The 20,287-nt window shown below is 34.1% G+C and overlaps 3 protein-coding genes across 4 annotated transcripts in view; 2 read left to right on the forward strand and 1 right to left on the reverse strand.

Moving 5' to 3' along the window:
* LOC107072616 (uncharacterized) overlaps window positions 1–9,062 on the forward strand; it is a 29,595-nt gene extending 20,533 nt beyond the window's left edge. The window contains 4 exon segments of the mRNA XM_015332698.2: window positions 3,702–3,943; window positions 4,430–4,580; window positions 5,116–6,408; window positions 6,411–9,062. Of these exon segments, the coding sequence (XP_015188184.2) occupies window positions 3,702–3,943; window positions 4,430–4,580; window positions 5,116–6,408; window positions 6,411–8,380 (3,656 nt within the window). The 3' untranslated portion in view covers window positions 8,381–9,062.
* Window positions 9,063–10,798: 1,736 nt separating this feature from the next.
* On the reverse strand, window positions 10,799–11,953 carry LOC107072622 (cysteine-rich PDZ-binding protein). Its single transcript, XM_015332710.2, has 2 exons — window positions 11,788–11,953; window positions 10,799–11,689 (listed from the first exon to the last, which is right to left on the reverse strand). Exon 2 carries the CDS (start codon window positions 11,643–11,645, stop codon window positions 11,343–11,345), a length of 303 nt encoding a protein of 100 aa, XP_015188196.1. The 5' UTR covers window positions 11,646–11,689; window positions 11,788–11,953; the 3' UTR covers window positions 10,799–11,342.
* Window positions 11,954–12,565: 612 nt separating this feature from the next.
* Window positions 12,566–20,287, forward strand: part of LOC107072631 (uncharacterized) — a 52,101-nt gene continuing 44,379 nt past the window's right edge. For both annotated transcript variants that reach the window (XM_089171031.1, XM_015332794.2), the window contains exon 1: window positions 12,566–12,811. The gene's annotated coding sequence lies outside the window, so the exon portion shown is untranslated. The remainder of the gene's footprint in view (window positions 12,812–20,287) is intronic.

Consider the following 20,287-nt stretch of genomic DNA (forward strand, 5'->3'; position numbering starts at 1 on the left):
ATAATTACTTTTTGTTTCTTTTTTCTTTAGATATTTCTTTAGATAGAATTTGTTCTAACAATTAGATTAAAGGCGTGAAAATTGATGTGGATCATAATCAGTATAAATGAACTGTTCTCATCGATATGCGTTGTGTAACTCACCTCTTCGAGCACACTTTCACTTACAGATTCAGCGAGCATACATATTTGTTTACAACTTACACTGCGTATCTTCCTCCTTCCTTCGTCCTGATTCTCTCTCTCCATTTTCTCTCTCTACATTTGCTTTTTTTTTTTTTGGTAGATTTTTGGTCCCTCCTTCTAGATTTCCTTTTTGTTTTGTTTCTTTTTCGTGCAAAGGAATATAGAAAAAAATACAACAAAAATAAAAAAAAAGTTCATTCGAAATATGGACGAACAACCAACCCGCATTCTTCGACTTATTGCGTGCGATGTTCATTGCTACGTTTCAAACCAGCTACACCGGTTATCGTATTCATAGTTTTACGTTAGCATTAGCATCATCCTAACAAGGTATATATGAGTATCTCGTGCGTTTGTTATGATTCCATCGTCCTTGCTAAAGGGTAATCCATAAAAAGGTCTTCATGTTTTTTTTTTGTTTAGTTTCAATCTTTCATTCGATTAAGGGCTAATGCTACACCACACACTAGCCTATTATTTTAGAATTTTATTTTCCAACGTGCATGTGCATGTGTGTAATCACACGTGTACACATACAGATAAGTGTTATATTGAGCGTTTAATTTCGTAACAGAAATTGCATATATCAAAAAAAAAAAAGGTTAACGAAAGTAGTCGATCATCCAAATGCATTTCAAATTGCATCCAAATACACATCTCATTATTAATTTAATTAATCTTAAATCTTGGAATGGATAAACGTTGCGATATTTTTCTAATTAACTTCCCCCTTTGTTTTTCTTTTTCTTTTTTTTTTTTTTTTTTTAATTCGAGGAAGATAATATTTTCGTTTCGAAAGAGAAACACACACACACACACACACACAGGCGCACGGTTGTTTCTGATATTAATTAAAAACGCACCGTGTTAATTAACAAACAAGAGAATCAGGTGGTGGTTATGAAAATATGGGGAATACATTTCGGTTTGTTTTTTTTTTTTTGTTCTCTCTTTCTATTTAGTTATTTTATGTACACAAAAATATGTGTGTGTGAAATTTGTGATAAAAAAAAAAAAAGAGAAATAAAAAAGATGCAGCTGCATTCGGAACGTTGTGTTTATTTTCAAATTTGTCATCGCGATGCAGATGACAGGAGAATTTCGAAAAAAAAAAAAAAAGAAAAAAACAGGCAGCACTTTTTTTCTTTTTTTTTTTTTTTATGACATCAGACATTATACAAACATGTGTTATTGATAATTAGTTAAAAAAAAAAAAAAGTCTACAATTGTAATACAATATGAACAAATGCAATGTGTAAATATGTTTGATTTTTAATATTGATCAGTCTTTCGTTAAAAAAAATAATTTATTAATAAATTAATAAATAATAATTGTTTATTAATACAAAAAGAAAGAAGGAAGTAATAATAATATTAGAACTTCCTAGAAATTGAAAATAATTACATCAATTTATGGAAAATCTATTTCTTTTTTTTTTTTTCCTTATAGCACATATCTCGTTAAATATTATTAATTATTATAGCTACTCTAAGATTCATTAAAGAACACGAGTTGGTTTAATCGTTCGTAAATTAATCCTAATTTACTAGGAACAAATATATTTCTTCCTCTTTTTCTTCAGCAAATTTTTTTTCAAATCTTTCTTTTTTCTTTTTAAATAGCATCATCGCGTTTCACAACTGGTTGCACTTAACGTCTTATTTTACCATGAACATTCTTTAGTATACTCTAACAGTATACTCGGATACTTGTCGTAATATCAATGGCCGAACGACCCACACCTGGCACGTTGTTTCATCGCTACCATCCTCCATTCTAAACAACTTCTATTGTAATCGATCTCACACGCCCACGGTTGATCATCCAGCTAACTATAAAATAAAAAAAAAAAATAAAAAAATGGGAAAGAAAAAAAGAACAACGATGGTTGTGTGTGTATGTGTCCTTAGAAGAAAATTCCTGTGGGCGTTCATCTTTTCTATTCCTTTTTTTCTTCTTCTAATCTTCCTCACAATTCTCTTCTTTTCTCTCACACGTAATAAACTCTCTCTCTCTCTCTCTCTCTCTCTCTTTTAATTTCTTTCTTTTTCTATCGAAGGAAGAGTCATCGATCGTGCATACCAAACGTGATTACCTGACTGAATACAAGTTACGTAAGGTGAGCTAGTCTATGGTATGTGTGTGTGTGCGAGCACACGGATAATATTAAATTGCAACGTTTAGCAACAATTCATAGATAAGCTTATACCATTTTTGCGTGAATCTTTAGAATATTTTTAATTAATATATCCTGTTAAATTGTAATTAATGATTTATCATTAAGATTTATTTATTGAAAAACAGATGTGTGCAGATCACACACGATAGATGTGAAATCTTCTAAGAAAACCAAGCTTCAAAATAATTCAATTGTAATACAGTGCCATCTATTGAAAGAACCTTACAGAACCTATGATAACCTTTAAATAAAAATCTTTTAATTAGTAATAAAAAATTGTGCTATGTGCTAAGTTGGAAAATATCACGTGAAATAAAAGTAAATTTCATTAAAATAAGTTGATTAGTTTCGGAATTATTAGTTGACAAACATATTGTTACACTGAATTTTTATATATAAAATTTTATTAATTAATTAATTATTTTTGTTTCAACGGTTTCACATTCTTCCATTCCACGATTTTCAAATCACCTTGATTCTAAAGAAATGTTCACTTCAAAAATTACTTAATAATATCATTTTTAAAGTAGATAACTCATATATAGGATATCAAGTGATAGATATTCGTAAAGTACGATGAACATCGTCGTCAAGGATATACATATATGTAAAGAAACGTTTTCTACGTGTCACACATACTTACTCAAAGGGGGGCTATGTGTGTTGGTGTATCAAAGAATGCGTTTCCTTCCTGTCGATACGTATACCAAACATGGAATTACGGTGAATATTAGTCGAATGATACGTGCACCATAAAGCAAGTAACTTCTACTTTGCAATTAATTAATATGAATCACGTTTCGTCGTACGTTGTCGGACGTATTCTTCGTTCATTTGGTTCTTCTTATTCTCTTCCCAAAGACGATTCCCGATGACAATTCTTGGTTCGTCATCCTAGTCGCGACAGAAATGCCGGTGAAAAGTGGACGAAGGATCGGCGTCAATTTTCGACGAATTTTATTCTGGAAAACGATACGTCGATTTGTTCAATCCAACACAAAAGGTTTACTTCTTTTTCTACAAAAACATACGATATTTCTATCATTTTTGTGAAACGTAGTCTTTAAAATGTAATTAAGGTGACATTGATAAAAAATAATGAACGATTATTTGGTGAGAAAAAACAAAAACAAAAATAAAAGGCCCTATCAAACTGTCGCGGATGATTAAAATTTCTCTGATCAAACTAAAATGTCGGTCACCTAGTTCTAAACGGGTAAAAAGAAACTGCAGTAATTTAACGATTAAAACAAACCATATTCGAATGAAATAGCTCTAGCATTGGTAAGAAAAAAAAAAAGTTGAAGTATTCCATAATCGATTGAAATTGTTGCAGGTAAACATTTGGTGTTGGTGACGGATCCAGAAATAGTTGAGGATGCGTATGCCTTCGATAATCCTTGTTTCAAGGATGCTACGCCAGCAGTTGGAAGGAATTCAACGGATAGACCGATAACAATAATTCCTGATACTCCTGCTAAGGATTCTACGCGTTGGTCGACCCCATGGACGTCGTTGGGAATTGGTTCGACCAATCGGAACGATAAAAGGAGAACGTTGGATGACTCGTGCCTCGGTGTAAGAGCTCTGATTACTTTTCAAATAAAAACAAACGTTACAAACGATACTTTTAATCCGATATATCATCGTCGTCGACTTGCATTGCTGATATTATACTCATTAACATCAGATTTCATCGAAAGTAAAGAACAGAGAAGGAGAATAAAAAAAATATGTTAAATCGATGTTGGGGGTTATTATCGAATGTAAAGTATCGAATGAAACACAGGGGATATTATGACGTGAAACGAACCCCATCGATGTTTTTCAACGCGCATATATACGTGCACACTATCGATATGAGTTTAAGTTGTTGTTATGATGTATACATATAAATGTATACTCAGAACGTGCACAAGGGTCGCTTGTCATTAACCGATGCTTATCCCCCGATCGTTCGAGACGTCTAGAATTTCTTAACCGTGATTGTAAAACGACGATGCAATCTACCTAAGCGTCTTTTTATATTTAACCTTTAACGATATATTTTGTTGATGTCAACAGCCCAAAGCTACCAGGGTTTGCGTAGTCAGTCTCAGAAGTCGAGACTTCACTGGACTTGGATTCAACGTTTGCGGAAACATGAGAGAAGGCATCTTCGTGAAAGATCTTCTTCATCGTGGACCAGCTTCGGAATCTGGTCGAATACATCCTGGTAATTATGGGAAATTTCTATAGAAAAAATTGTGTTAAGTCATTCATTGGTCACAATTAAAATAGGACAATTGTTTGAATGTTTAAAATGAAAAGCAAATGATATTATCTTTGTAAAAAGGAATAGTTTTATTTTTCTTTCCAATGGAGAATGTTAAAACAATGATACTTTCTTACGAACGAACACAACACAATGAAATTGTAATATCACGCAGTAGTTTATCTTCGAGTCATCTTGAGTTTATTTTATTTTCTTCCGTGAGAATGATCTATATACCTAGATTCTTTCCCTTCGTAACAATTCACGACGAGTGAAATTTTATTATTCATTCGTCATGCGCGTGTACCTACAAATGGAAAAGGAAAATAATCTAATGAATTTTCCATTACTCTTATATTTTACAAGTATCAATTATTATTCGATTTCGAGTCATAGTAATGTGTTTCAAATATTTAAATAATTATTTTGTTATGTTAAATCTAGAATGAGATAAAAATTATTTAAAAAATATATGTTTGTTCGTTTATTTTGTCAGGTGATCGGATAGCAAGCGTGAAGATTAGCTTCCGGAACATGGTCTACGAAGATGCCTTGACGATTTTGAGTTATGCTTCGCCATACGACGTTGAATTAGAAGTAGAAAGCGGTGGTACCGGATCAAAACCAGCTACCTTGTTGAAGAAAACCGTAGGGCCAAGTCCAACGAGAATATGTCATCCACTTTACAGAAGTCAATCGATTCCTGAATTGTCACAGGCTCATAAGAGTTCGGCTAAAAGATTGTTCATTGCCGATCCGAACGAATCAGTGGGTTCGAATTATTCGACAATGAATTCTACGTTGAAGTCTTCCAAATCTACACCAGGTAGTCATACTTTGGAGAGGCGTCACGACGAGGTAAAAAACAATCATCACAAATTTGGTATCAAAGTTTTACCTGCATTGGATGGTACCGTTCATCGTATCGAAAATCAGAACGAACATAACACGAACTTGGAACGAAGGCATTCGAAAAAGATGGACGTTGAGAAACACATGTCCAGTAGTTCGACTGTCAACGTAACCGAAGGTACATCGGAAAATAAAGTTCGTACCGTGGAATTACAGAAATCTGACAATCTTCCGAATCTCTTGAAATCGGCCAAGCGAAGTTTGGAAATGAATGGTATCGATGTTCTGGATAATTCGGATAAACCTACGAACGAATCGATAACTATACCTTCAGAGGTACCGGCCGAAGTTCATAATGCAGCAATGGCTGCTCGTAGAAATAGAAAAAACAGTGCGGAATTGTTGAATTCGCCGAAAATCGTGTCACAGGAATCTAACGATGTGGACGATCCTAAAAGTCCACCTAAAAATAAGAGAAAAGCACCGGCACCGCCAAAAACCAATAGTTCCAACAACGAGCCAGATGTTGTAACACCGGTCAAAAAAATCCCAACACCGACTAGATCACAGCACGATCTCGAAAAGGAGGACGCGATCGATAGCATCGCGGATTATACCGAATCTCTAAACGATTACGTAAACAAGGTGAAAGACACTACGGATGAAACTGAAGTACGTAGATCGAGACTCGAAAGTCATATCGTTCATAGAAGAAATTCGGAATCGGATACGGACAGCGAGGTTCAGAATAGTTTTACAACTATCGAGTTGAATTCAGCCGATATTACGATTCATCGTACTCCGGTACCCGAGGTGAACGACGACGAGGAGGATGACGTTTATAGGAAAGCTGCGAGTCTAGGAGATTTGTCAAAGTACGAGAGTAAAACGTCGACTCCGTTGGAAAGGGCTCAGAGTCTCGATATGACAGACACTGGCTCAAAAAAAGAAAGGCTCCATTACCACCCGAAGACATAAACGAGTCTACCGAAGATCTTACCAAGCTTGATCAAATGGATACGTTTGATAAATGCAAATTGAAGAAGTCTAACGAGTGGGGTACTTTAGAAGACGTCCTTTGGAACAAGGAAGATGAGGACGAGAGATCGAAAAAGCCGCGAATGCGTAAAAAGATTAACAGCACTTTGGAAAGATCTAAATCTGCTGTAGAAATCAAACTGAAAGACGAAGTACTCTCACCGGTAGCTAATGATAGATTGGATACCATTGAGGCTGATGATAATGAAACGAGCATCGAGTTGTATAATTTACCTTTGAGCAAACGTCTAACACAAGAATTTATACACGCGGAAAGAATGTTTAATCCAGACGAGGATAATTCCTTGGCTAGAATCGTGAACGACGGTACGGTTGTTAAGAGCCCAACGATGGAAGAGATGGAATTAGATTTCAGGCAAGCCAAACCATTGCCGAGCGAAGATGATGAAGACGACGCGGCGATTGCCATCACCGAGGAAAATGATTACGGTAGTCCCGTTAACGAGGATTTCAGTAGAGCCTTGCGTTATTTCGAGATGCATGCCAGCAAATCACCGACCAATTCTAACGAGTCTACGAAAGTTAATTTAACGCGTTTGGACGAATGGAGAGAAGAGAGTTTACGTTTGTCTAACGACGCGACTCTTTACGTTGGTAAAAAAGTAGTCGTCGAGGAACCAATGGCTAAGATTATACTCGATAAGAAGTGTCGTGGTTGCGAGGAAAAATATGGACAGCACGAGCACAATTGTAAAAGACGTTCTCTTGAATCTGTTCAAGATAATAAAAGGTATCACAGTAATGATTCTCAAGAACATAGCAGACAATCAACTCCAGAAAACAAGAGTTTCGAATCTGTTTATTCTAGCAACGTAAAAGACATAAATGTTGGACGATCATCCACCCCAACCCATTCCAAAGTAAACTCTTTCAAATTGGATGCAGACATCTCGAAAACTCAAGATCAACTCAAATCCAACAACGAGTTCAATGTTGAGCATAGAGAAAATTCTGTCTCAAGTTTTCATGCAAATAGGTCGAAATTCGAAGAGAAATCTGATCAACGTGAAAGATATTCGCCGGTAAAATCAAAATCTCCTACGGAATCATTGCTCGAGTCGCACTTTGCAAAACGTAACGTAGGTGTATCTAATAACAAGGAACAAGAGCGAGAAGATAATCGTAACCATGATGATGAAGAAGAAGAAGAAGAAGTAGAAGAGGAAATAGAAGAGGAAGATGAGTATGAGTTTGGATCTAATGTAACTGTCAATAGTAAGAACTTCTCTCCAAATAACGATAGACATAATATAAGCAACGTAAGTGTGTCCAGTGGAGAAAACAGTGAAGACAGTGGACTCGTTAGGGAATCCATTGATTATAATTCGCAAGAATCTGAAAGTCGTCCACCATTACCGAGTACTCCGATGCCAAATAATTCACAGAAGATGACGTATATCACAGAAATCAAGGTCTCAGCTAACAGAGACAATATTCGTGACCGTGATAACGAAACTGAAGATGTACAAGCTGTCACAAGTAATAACAGTGAGGCTAAAAAATTAACCCATCACGAAATCACGGTAACGTCCAACGGAAAACCAAATTCAGGAAAGAAACCACCAGTTCCTCCTAGAAGATCGGATATTACGAAAATGGTTAAAGATGATAAGACGGAAAAGAACGTAGTTTATGTATCGGAATACAAATCTATGACTGGCAAAGATCCACAAATTTCTGATACCAATCTTTCTGACGAGAAACAATCGGAAAATAATAAAAAGTTTGAACATTGGATTTTCCTTGGTGATAATAAGGATCAAAATCGATGGGGTAATGGTAGTAGCCAACCGCAGTCTGTTACAAATATTATGTTATCTTCTGGAGATGATAAGATGTTAAATCAATGAGTGAGGAGAGCGAAAAATAGAGAAAGAGAGAGAGAGAGAGAGAGAGGGAAGAAGATAATTTTAAAGCATTTTTTTTTTTAATGTTTTAAGTCATACAATAATAATCCAGAATTGGATTGTCGTGTAAAAATATGTAAGTAAAGATAAAAACAAATCTGACGATACTATTAATTAGTTTTTCTCGGTAAAAAAGAAATAATGGTCATTGAAATATTATCCGATGGTGCCTGTACTCCAAACGTTTATCTGACAACAACAACAACAACAACAACAACAACAACAACAGAAGTATACTCAGGAATGCGTATATCTGAAAATAATACTTTAGATGAGAACCGAGAATAAACTGGTGGTGTCAGAATATCGATAAATAATATTTCAACTTGATCAAGTATATTTTTGTATTTAAATAATATTAAGTCACGAGATGAATGACAAACGTCATTTAAGATTCTTCATTTTATATGACGTTTATTGTCACCAATTTCTTTACGAATAATGCTCGAGTTAAATGTTTTCAAATAATCATTGCAAAAATGATCATCAATGGAAATGATTTGAACGTAACATTTAAAAAATTGAAATTCCTTAGAATCGAAATACAACAAAAATGGCGCGTAGAAATAGAGTCGTTTGTTTGTAAAAAAGAAAGAAAGAAAAAAAAACCAAAAAAAAAAAATAAGAGAGGAAAAAAAAGTTAACACACGCACAGTTTTAACATTTTATTTCTAATAGTATTCGTAGTATTAATTCTTTCGTTGTAGCATAATTTGGTTCGCATATGGATCGATCGGTCAGTCAACCTTTCCTCCGATGCTTTTGCCAAAGCTATCCGTATTTGGGTTGCTAGTAACGAAAGGGTTAAATAATTTTAGTCTTTTATTTTTTTTATTTTTTGTCTTAACATATTAGTCATAACTTTTATTTATTGACCAATTTATAAAAGGAAATATACGATGGAAAGGACTTTGAACTTTGATGAAATATATTTTACAGAATATTCGGCACACAAAAAAAAGAAAATAAAATGCATGAAAATAAATAATTAACGTCATGTGCCATAAGTGATCATGTATGTGGCAATGAATAAAGAGGAGATTAAAATTGAAAATATTATTAACAAAAATAAATGCAAAAAAAATGGTGCGCGAATGAAAAGGAAAAAAATTGCACAAATTGTTGATATGAAATTGTTTGTTAAGTATTATTATTATTATTATTATTATTATTATTATTATTATTATTATTATTATATTGTGTAAATATATAGTATCGTTTATAATTTTAAATGAATCTATTTTTGTAAGAATTTAGTAACATATTTGTATGTAATCAAATCTTTTACGTTTCCTATACACGTGTATTTTTTGCCTATGCAAGTTTTAAACGTTATGAACAAAGTGAAATATAGAAAAGGATTATCTGTGTAAGTAAGATACAGCGATTTGTACAGTTATTATTATTTTCAATTTTGGTGTGTGTAATGGGGTTTCTAGATTGATTAAGTTCCATTAGAATTTTTAACTTAGTCGATTGATCGATTTTTTTTTAAATATCTTATTTAGTTGCAAAATCATATATTATCTGCTGCAAGAAGTATATCTTTTCTTATTGATTATAATTATTTTTTACTTATCGAGGAAAAGTATATATATATATGATTAGCAACAAAATAAAGAAACTGTTGTAAATAAGTGTAAAACATAATGGAAATATATTGTTGCTGTTGATATAATGTTGTGTATAAAGCATAATGCAAGAATATATAATTATACTTAACAATTTAATCCTTTCGTTATTGCATATAACGAAAATATTCACTCGTACGTACGTTTTATCGCATGATATACCCATATATATGGGTCAGTCGGTCGTTCATATGGGGCCTTTGCATGAATGACTCATATAAGGATCGTTAATAACGAAAGGATTAAAATAACAAGATAAATAACAATTACTAATGTAAAGAAAATTGAAAAAGATGTACGCTGCAACAAATTCTCTATCTGTTACTAATCGCATATTCAAACAAGAAAAAAAAATACTCAAAAAGTGTATAAGATAACAACAACAAAAATGTATTTTATATTTAATTAGGTTTCGTAACAATTATTTTCAAAATATTCATTTTTTTCGAGTTCTTTTTTTTAATTATTCACATTGGTATTTTAAGAAAAAAAACAAAAAACAAAAATTTGGTTTTGTAATAACAAATTAAAGCATGTATACATTTTTAATGAACTTAGTGTACATTTTCTTTTTTTGTTTAGATATCAAAGTTGGTGCAATAGAAATATATTTTTATACTTTAATGCAAGTTGTTATTTGTAACAATATTGTTATTATTTTTATTCTTCTTCTTTTAAAGTAAAACAATTGATTGTTTTTAAGGATTAAATAAGAATTATCTAAAAATAATGCAATTATAAGATTTTTAATATCACAGGTAGAAAACAAGTATATATATATATTTATATATATACATAGATACATATTACGATAAAATCCAAATACAATGCAAACTTATATTACTACCTCTTATTGTACTTGTTTGTGTGCATAAGTATATATTTATAAATACGTTAAAAGAGCATGATATGACAATGTTATAAAAAGATAACGACAAGAAAATCCTTTTTTTTTTCTTCTAACGTAGAATCCATAATTTTTGATTCATCTTCGCACTAAATTTAATTCTAATTAATTTCTATTTTGTACAATGGATATTTAAATTTGTGCATGCTAATATTAAAAAAAGAGTAAATAATACATTTAATATACAATTATTGGTTATCTGTTTATCGGACTAAATTATTTGATGTATATATAAATACATACATACATCACTAATACGCTAGAGTATAATAAATACTCTTTTCATACTTTGTTTCATTTTGTATATGTACATAGAAAAATATCATCGCTTGTTACATTCAGACATTTTCTGTAAAGTGAGGTAACTTTACGTAGCTGACTGCTTATAATTCTTCGTACTCATAAGCTTCTTACCACACATGGCGCATATAGATTTTTTGTAAGCGCATGACTGACAATAGTGCGAACCAACTTGATGAACTTTCTGTCTACATATTTTACAAGTCTCAAATTTTGCAGTGTATGGATTGAACCGAGCTTTCCTTGCTGAAAGAGCTTTGTTTTCTCCAATTTTTCTTCCACCACCTTCCACTGTGTTTCTGGCACCAGATTTCCATGGATCAGGTGTAATTACTTTTCCCAATTTCTTCTCACACTTCTCGCAAACCATTTTGATCGATTCTTGTTATACAAATAATCAACAGATTTGAAGATCTATCAAGAAAAAACAAATCATTTTTTGGTTATTTTTTTCTTTTTGTTTAGGTTATGTTCTCTCTTTTTCAAAAAACAAATTTTCACTTCATACTTACGATTATTTATAAATGTTGTATGTTTACGTAGATATCAAATTCACCGAATTGAATATAAATGTAAATATGTGTATTTATTATTTGTTACAAATTTATTAAAAAACAAACATACACATATCTCTTACCTCTATTAGGTATGAAAATAGTGCAACCTGATACGAATGAACGAGAAAAGTGGGGATAGAAAGTTCAACCAATCAACTTCACAGAAAACTTGTGTAATGCACCAATCACTGCGACAAATTCGAGACGATAACTGCACTTTAATTAATTTTGTTAATATATGATATTTACTAAAATCTATTTAATATAAAGATTATAGAATATTCATAGAAGTAATAACTATCATTCATTTCTAAAATGTGACGGATTTTATATTATATTTGAAATTCTACCAATGAACAACGAGTATAAAAAAATATTCCATTGCTGATTGGTTCATCTTATTTGCCATAGTTTATGCCCAAAGCATATAGTATCGAAATAAATATGACGTTAAAATCGTAAAGAAAAATTTAAATAGGAAAGTAAAAAAAATGATATAGAAAAGTTAGAAATATTAATAAAATAAAAGTATAAACAAAATATTTGAGGGATGTACCGGAAGATAAAGAAGGGAGACAAGATAACAGCAAATCACAGAAACGCTTGGCAAGGTAAATGAAGAGATAGTTGGTAGGAGGCGTTGGGGTCGCCATATTTGATGGCGCGAATGGGCGTGAATTTAGCCGATTCGTTAGAAGAGGATGAATAGAGAGCGAGCAAGGGTGGGGATAGGTCGTCTCTCGGGTGGAAATTTCGAGGACGTGAAAGGCCGTGTAAAAGGGGGTGGCGCGCATTGGTGATAAAGAGGCGCCATCTATTCGTAGAGTACCCGGCCACCCTCGAAACACCCGTCGTGCATAAACCGCGCTCGTACTTTCCCGTATAATTGCGGCAATTCAGTGGCAGCCGATCGAGCCAGTGCAACCGTGCCTTAATAAAGTGACCAGTGTATGCCTTTGGGGAAAGGAGATAGATAAAGGTAAATAAAATCCTTCTTATTTAACAAAAGTATTCGATCAATTGTGATTGTCGTCTACCCCTTTTGGGGAAGAAAAAAGAAAAGACGAAAAAAAATCTGAAAGAAAGAAAGAGAAAGAGAGAGAGGGTGAGAGAGAGAGAGAGAGAGAGAGGAAGAAAATGTTGAAAGAGGCGTATATAATAGTTGAACGTTGCTGTTAAGGGTTCGTTTTAATGACCTATCTACACGACACGCACGATGTTGCAAGTCCTAGGAAAGAAAAATTCTGTCTTATATCGGTTAGGCTGATTCAGGGCCCCCCGATGTCCAGGGGGAGAGAGAGATATATTAGCGCGTTGGATCGATTCCCTTGCTCGACGACGGGGGAAACACGCGGCGCTCTTTGGGGGTTCTAAAAGGAAGCTTACCAACCAAACTTCTCTTCTTTGTCGTTACGATAATACGAGCAAAAGAATATCTATTGGAAAAATCCAAATAAAAATCTTTAAATGTCAGTATTGCGTCAAGGTTTCATTCTCTCAGTCGTCGTCGTCGTCGTCGTCGTCCTCGTTTGATTTCTTTCCCCAAATTAATAAAAAGACATTTTCTTGCCTTTTTTTTACTTGTATATTACAGTCTCGTCGTCAATGGAGACAGACAACCCTTTTATTTTCTTCAATAATTTACTACTTAATGTTCTCGCTTGTTTTATTTTATTTTTCTTATTGTTGTGTAAAAAGTGATCGTTGTATAAAAATATGTTTATTGTAAAATATATATATATATATGTATATATGTATATATATAGATAGGTGTTTCTGACTTGTCAGTTATGAATTCGATGTATTACTGAATGGTAGAGATGTCAATGCGCGATTCCGCGAGTGTGACGCGTACAACGAACAAAGGAAGATCGAGGTGTCAAGAGTGACAGCATCATTCTCTCTCTCTCCCTCCCTCTCTCCCTCTCTCTCTCTCGTTCTGTTCCGATCGACGCGTCACTCGATTCACGAAGTTGTCGCATTCGACGTTGAATATGTGTTGCCTCGAAACGGGAAATAGTCTTTTTCTCTTTCGACATGGTGTGTGTTAGTCGTCTCTTTTGCATATTATTTTACATCTAGGAAAAAAAAATATTGTAAAACCAATCATCCACCTAGGGGAAAAAGAACAAAAAATGAGATCGACCATCTGTCTCGCGAGTACACAAAAAATTTATTCCATTTATTTTTCTTACATTGTCCATAAATGTTGTTAAATATTTGGAATTTGATCGGATTGAGATGTTACGTCAATAAAAAAAAAAAAGAAAAAAAAGAATTTGATTTTTTAAAACAATATTTTAAATAATGCAGAATTTTGTTCGTAAGTTTGTAAACGCTATACGCGTAGCGACGTAATAAATATGTATATGTAGACGACGATTTCCATGAAACGAAACACGATACCGCATAAGTATCCATATCCTTTCTTCGAAAACACATAGAGAGAGAGAGAGAGAGAGAGAGAGAGAGAGAGAGAGAGACACAAATGCATCTCCATATGTACATTAGGAAACGATGTAAGAGCGTGTAAAACACGTTTAGTATGACTCAATCGTTGTATGCGACATATTTTTAGATGATCTTTTTTTATTTCCATATAATATAAAACTATTAGATTGAAATTGAATAATATACCTAATAAAACTAATTGAAATTAATGATAGACTTTCTGTCTCTCTAGTGTCTTAAACTAATCAATTATTTCTAGAAAGACCTATCGTGGTTAGAAGAATTTTTATATCGATAAGGTAAAACCGTACAGTTAGTTAGAAAACGTGATTTACATTGAATTATTCATCATATTCTTTTTTATCCTATGATATTCGTTCGAATGTCGATAAAGTCTGTCTATCTTTGTCGCACAAATTGCTACCTACCTTTTCTTCTTCTTCTTCTTCCTCTTGTTCGAGTTTAACAATAAAGAAGATCGACGTCTGTCAGCTTGAAACATAGATGCTAGAAAATAGAAACGGGGGGATATAAATCTTTGTCGAAAGTAAGCCAACTCTTTGCCGTCACTTTACCACCGTCACTTTGGATACATTTTCTCTAAGGGTTGTTGACTATATAGATATGCTATTTTACGTACAAGTGCAACAGAGTAAGATGTAAGTCATTTTATCCAGAACCAGAACCACCTACTAAAACCACCACGAGATTTCAATGAGTTCAAGGAGTTGATTGAAAACGATCGTTCCAGAACTGAAATACCAATCCCCTTGCTAATGTTCTATCATAGATAAATCAATGATTAAACTATGTTAATTTTGCGTATCGAGCATAATTGAACAATCAGTTTGAACAAATGAAAAAAAAAATGAATAATTTCTTAGAGTTATTTTGGATAATAAAGGTATTTTTATTTCACCCTATATATCAAACATATATGTACAGTGTGACCAAAATGTTTTAATATTGCAAGTAAATTGAATTTACAAATATTGAACTATCGCTTCAAACAGAGTTACGGTTTCAATCAACGAAGGGATGAACAACTGCTAACGTCAATTAATTTAATTGCTATTCCGTAGATAAATACGTACAAGCTAGGAGTTGAAAGTTTCTAAGTTTGTAGTTTGATGATTTTGATAAAGTTTGAAACAATAGTAATTTAAAAAAATAATGTCACTATTTTTGGTCCAGCCTGTATTTGTACACACAGTTATATATATAGAGAGAAAGAGAGACACGTAGAAGCTTAGAACGGTTATTCTCCTCTAGCAGGAAAATTCGATGCTTTGGCTATTACCTATGGGGGTCTTACCCGTATCAAACCGTAATGGCCTATGGTGCGGACCAGTGACGGTCTTTCTCGAGTTTCCGCACGACGTGATCCTAACGGCGAGACTCAGCTACGAACCAAGCAAGGACGATGTGTTGCTCATCGTCAAACTTATCGACGAATGAGAGAGAAAGAAATACAGAATATGAAAATATGAGAATATGGTAGAGAAAGGAGGACAAAAAAATATGAGATAGAACAAAAATACGAAACATGAGAATATGAGAGAGAAAAAGAGAAGAGGATATTACGAGATAGAAAGAAATACAAAATATGAGAAAAAGAGGAGGAGGGTTAGGAATATCATGAAATACAAAAAAATAGAAAACACGAAAAAGAGCGAGAGAGAGCGAGAGAGAGAGAGAGGGAGAGAAAAATAGAAGATAGTTCATATTCATGGTAAAGTTTTCATATATGTTCCAGTGGTTTTGGAATATTCGCTCTCTTCTCCTCCCTTACATAATTCTATCGATCCTTAGACAGTTAGTAGTAGCTTTCTGTCTGTCAAGCCGGCTTTTCATGATCCGCCTTGACGACTGGCGCTATTTTCGACTGTATTATCATCCGCGGTGTCGGTACAATGTCTCCTATCCGGATTAGAAACTTATTCCTCATCCGGCTTTCTCGTTACCAAGGCGACACTGTCATCAACGTGCTTAGGACTCATTAGAATCGACTTATAGTCCAGTTCTTTATTCTTAACAGTTATCCGATATCTGACACGAATTCTAAATGGACTATTCAATGGATCAGCCAATCAATCGGATTCAATCCGTTTCGTACCCCTTTTTTTATTTACGTTTATTAATCTAAATCTTAATCGATCGGTTACAGGAACTTTCATGTTTTTTTTCTTTTTCGAGGGCTAATTTAAAAAAAAAGAAACATGTGAAACAGATCACACGTGTTAGAAGTGAAATCTTCCAAAAACTAAGTTTCGAGAAAATGAGACGAATACAAAATATCTGCTGTAGGATAATTGTATTCTCTTCTTATTTAGTATCGCGGCCGTTTGTTTCATCGCCGCCTACCGCTCCGTTACATTTTTTCAAATTACACCCATTCTAAAGAAGTTTTCACTTCAAAAAAGAAAAAAAAAACGGTGCCACATTGTGGCATTCGACGTTACGTTTTATCACGTTCAATCCCTTGTTTTGTTTTTTTTTCTTCGTGTCGTTTTATTCTTTTATCGTGATTCTCGTTACGTCTGTTTCTGATGCATGCAAACGACACAATCGTCTAATACTTTAACAACGTGCAGTTCGATCGGTCTTCTCGTCCCGATTTTTCAACGGATCGCGGTCGTCGCGACGCTCTTGGTTGAAGGGAAATAGCGGGTGAGTAAGAGGGTGGCTTTCAAGGGGTTGACGACGACGACGACGACGACGACGACCTCGTTGCGGCGCCGCGACGCGAGATGATGCGCGTCAACCACCTTTGTCTAATACCGATTTTGATTATGCCAATTGGTTGCATTCTTCTTTTCACATCGATCCTCAATCTCCTTCGATCAATAGAATTAATCAGGATTTACCTAATCAATGTACATCCGTGTACAATCTTACGCAGTCTATTAATTCGTATTAGCATTTTTACATTGTACTATTTTTAGGTATACATCATCGATATATAAGACAAGACTAAGAAAAAAAGAAAAGGGAACGAAATCATATCTTTTATTTTTCCACCTTCCCACCCCCATAGAACATTAATAATGCGTCACGAAATACAGGTGTTCGATCCCGTGTCTCGTGCTTCTTGTAAGCAGGGTTTGATACCGTGCCATTATATAGCTTCGAGTATTTTCCAGTTATGCGAGAACGCACGTATGCTAGAAAGAACGAGTAAGAGAGAGAGGAAAAAAAACTACCCTAACCTCTAGTGACACAACGAAAGTGGCGTTCGACGTTCGCAGTTCGATTAGCGCCTATGTTCTTCCTTCGTACGTGCTTTCTCTAACACGAACGACGACGAAGAACATCTATCGAACGATTTCAAGTTTATAAGCGTTAGTAGTCAAACGTCCTACATACATGCATTCACACACACACACACACACATAAACACAAACATACTTCGATTTATATATCCATGCAATCGATCATTATTAAAGTATTAGACTCCGAAAAGTACTTTTCCTTGTTTTCTAATAAACGTCTTAACGATATTATCACTGACGTCTTGATTTTTAACCGGTATATAATAGAAAGATCGATTTAGATACGATTAGAAGTATGTTCTTTAAATGATCGAGATCGATCAATTGATCATCGATCTTTCTTATAAAATTAAACTTCTTTAAAAATCAATTTCAATTAGATGGATGAAACGTTGTTGTTTTTTACTTTCTCGCATCATGCAAATTATTACTTTCTATTTGAAGTAACATTTAATTAGTATGTAGAAGGAATAATAAACGAATATATGCGTCTAAAGGATAATGGCAAAGGTTTAGTTAACCGCGAATAAAACGTGTATGACGTCTTACCTAAAGGTGGTTTTTCTAACCCTCCCTACCTAACGTTATTTAACTTTACAAGTTAATCCTTATTCTCGCTTCTTTATCCAAAGTTTATCACACAAGTTTATATACTTTCTATTTTTATATGCGTAATATTTGTGTAAAGACGGATAAAAAAAAAAAAGAGAGAGAATCGGAGGGTTATAATTCATGCAGAATTTTATCGGGCAACTTTCTTTCAGTCACCTTTAGAATACGCGGAGTCGTTCAACGTCAGTTGACTATAGTAACGTTTATGGTAGGGTTCGTAGAAAAAGGATCGTACTACGATTGGGGTCGAGTTGTCTCATTCGTAAACGTTGTCCGAGAAATAAAATGGAACAATTGTTTGGATAATGTTTGGAAAATATTCGACTGTATTTTGATCGATCACCTCGACGACGATACTTCCTTTCCTCCTTCCTTGTTTCCGTTCTTCCTTCCGTTTTTCTTTCCGTACGTGCATTCACCCCTTACAAAGTGTACCTTCTGTATCTCGTCGATCTAATTCTCTCATAAGCAAGCGGGGAAAAGGTTTGATCTTGATGAGTAGAGTAGAGCGGCTTCGTCTGCCTCTTTATTCGCCTCTGAACTGAACTACTTGTACTTCGAACAAGAAATAAAAACTAGAAAGAGAGAGAGGAAGAATGATCCGAGCACCTCTCGAGCTTTTTTTTCCCTCTGATCCACCCCTCTTCCTCCATCACCTCCTCTTTTTTCTTTCTTCTTCTTTTTCTTTAGCGAGGCCTTTTGTCGATGCGTAAATTGTCGAGTCTTCTTCTTCATCCTTTACCAATCCCCCTCTCACACCGCTCACTTCCTTTTCTCATCTCAATAACCTACACTTCTTTTTATTTTTTTCTTCAAATGACAGGGGGGTGGTGTCTTCGAATGTTCTCCTCCCATGTGTGTTGTTCTTTTAATTCACGATATTAGTTTTGTCAAAGTTTGGAAGCTCTGTTGAGGGGTTGCATCGATCGGTGTGTACCATCTTTGAAAAAATTGAAAGAACGTTCTTTGAATCTTTGATGATTATTATGATGAATAGAAATAACATAAAAAGAGAAATATTATATATATATATATAGTGAAAAGTTTAATTAGAACTCTTTTTTACGGTTGAATCGGTATAAAAAGAAAAAGTTTGAGGACCACTGCTACGTGTAATACTTGCGATCGATCCGATCCATTCTAGAGAATACTCCTCCTTTAATACCTTTAACGGGAAATACTTATATATATATAACACGGCAGACATATATATACATGTACATATAAAAATCGGGCAAGTGAAAAAAGGGGTTGAAAAAAGGTTGCAAAGTGGCTTTTAATAACGACTGTTATCGATTGGCCTGCATCTTCCGGCATAACCATGATCGCATCGAAAATGGGAGTCCTTCGTTGGTTCATGGTGAATGATCAAACGTGCCTTACGTTTATTGTAACACAAACGTATACCATTTTTGCAAATGGGCGAGGGTGGAACGAGGTAAAAGAGCTTTTAAACAGTACGGTAAATCTCTGGTACATTGTTCGACGTTAATTCTCTTTATGATTGTTTTCTCCATGATTATTACAATACTTATTATGCATATCTTTTGTTGGAATATATACCTATAGCTAAAGTTCCAAGTAGGTTTCCCCATAGGTGTTACAGTAGTATTACAAAATTGCGTGACATATCGAATGAGTTAGCGAATGAGAATGGTAAGTAAGTAAATAAGCAGTAAAACAAGGCTCTACTAACTACAGAACACAGTTGTTTCCAAGTAAATAACTGGAGAATGCGGAGTCAAGCGGAGTTCAGCGGCCATTTTATATTTACTTTTCAAACGAACACATTCCTCATGCTTATTACTTATTACTTCTTATATTATAATAGGGGTGCCCTGCCACCCGTTGCTGTGGCTCACAATCAGCAACGAATTACCTTTTACCGTCATCTGTTAGAATCTTATCGAACTAACAGAGATAATCATGACTCTTTGTTAATAAACAAATAATATTGCGATTATAAATTGAGATGTAAACTATCCTATCTTTCAAGTTGAATGAAACTGCACACAGTGTGGAAAATTTGATTAAAATCGGTTCAATAGTTTAGGAGTCCATTGCGGACAAACAACGTGACACGTAGTTTATATATATTAAGATTTTATTAATAATGTGGT

This window comes from Polistes dominula, unplaced genomic scaffold, assembly GCF_049000335.1.
Source record: "Polistes dominula isolate Pdom_NZ unplaced genomic scaffold, Pdom_raw_medaka contig_31, whole genome shotgun sequence".
NCBI lineage: Eukaryota > Metazoa > Arthropoda > Insecta > Hymenoptera > Vespidae > Polistes > Polistes dominula.

Excerpts from the sequence above, each read along its gene's own strand:
- LOC107072622 (XM_015332710.2), bottom strand. The coding sequence starts at position 11,645 with ATGGTTTGCGAGAAGTGTGAGAAGAAATTGGGAAAAGTAATTACACCT.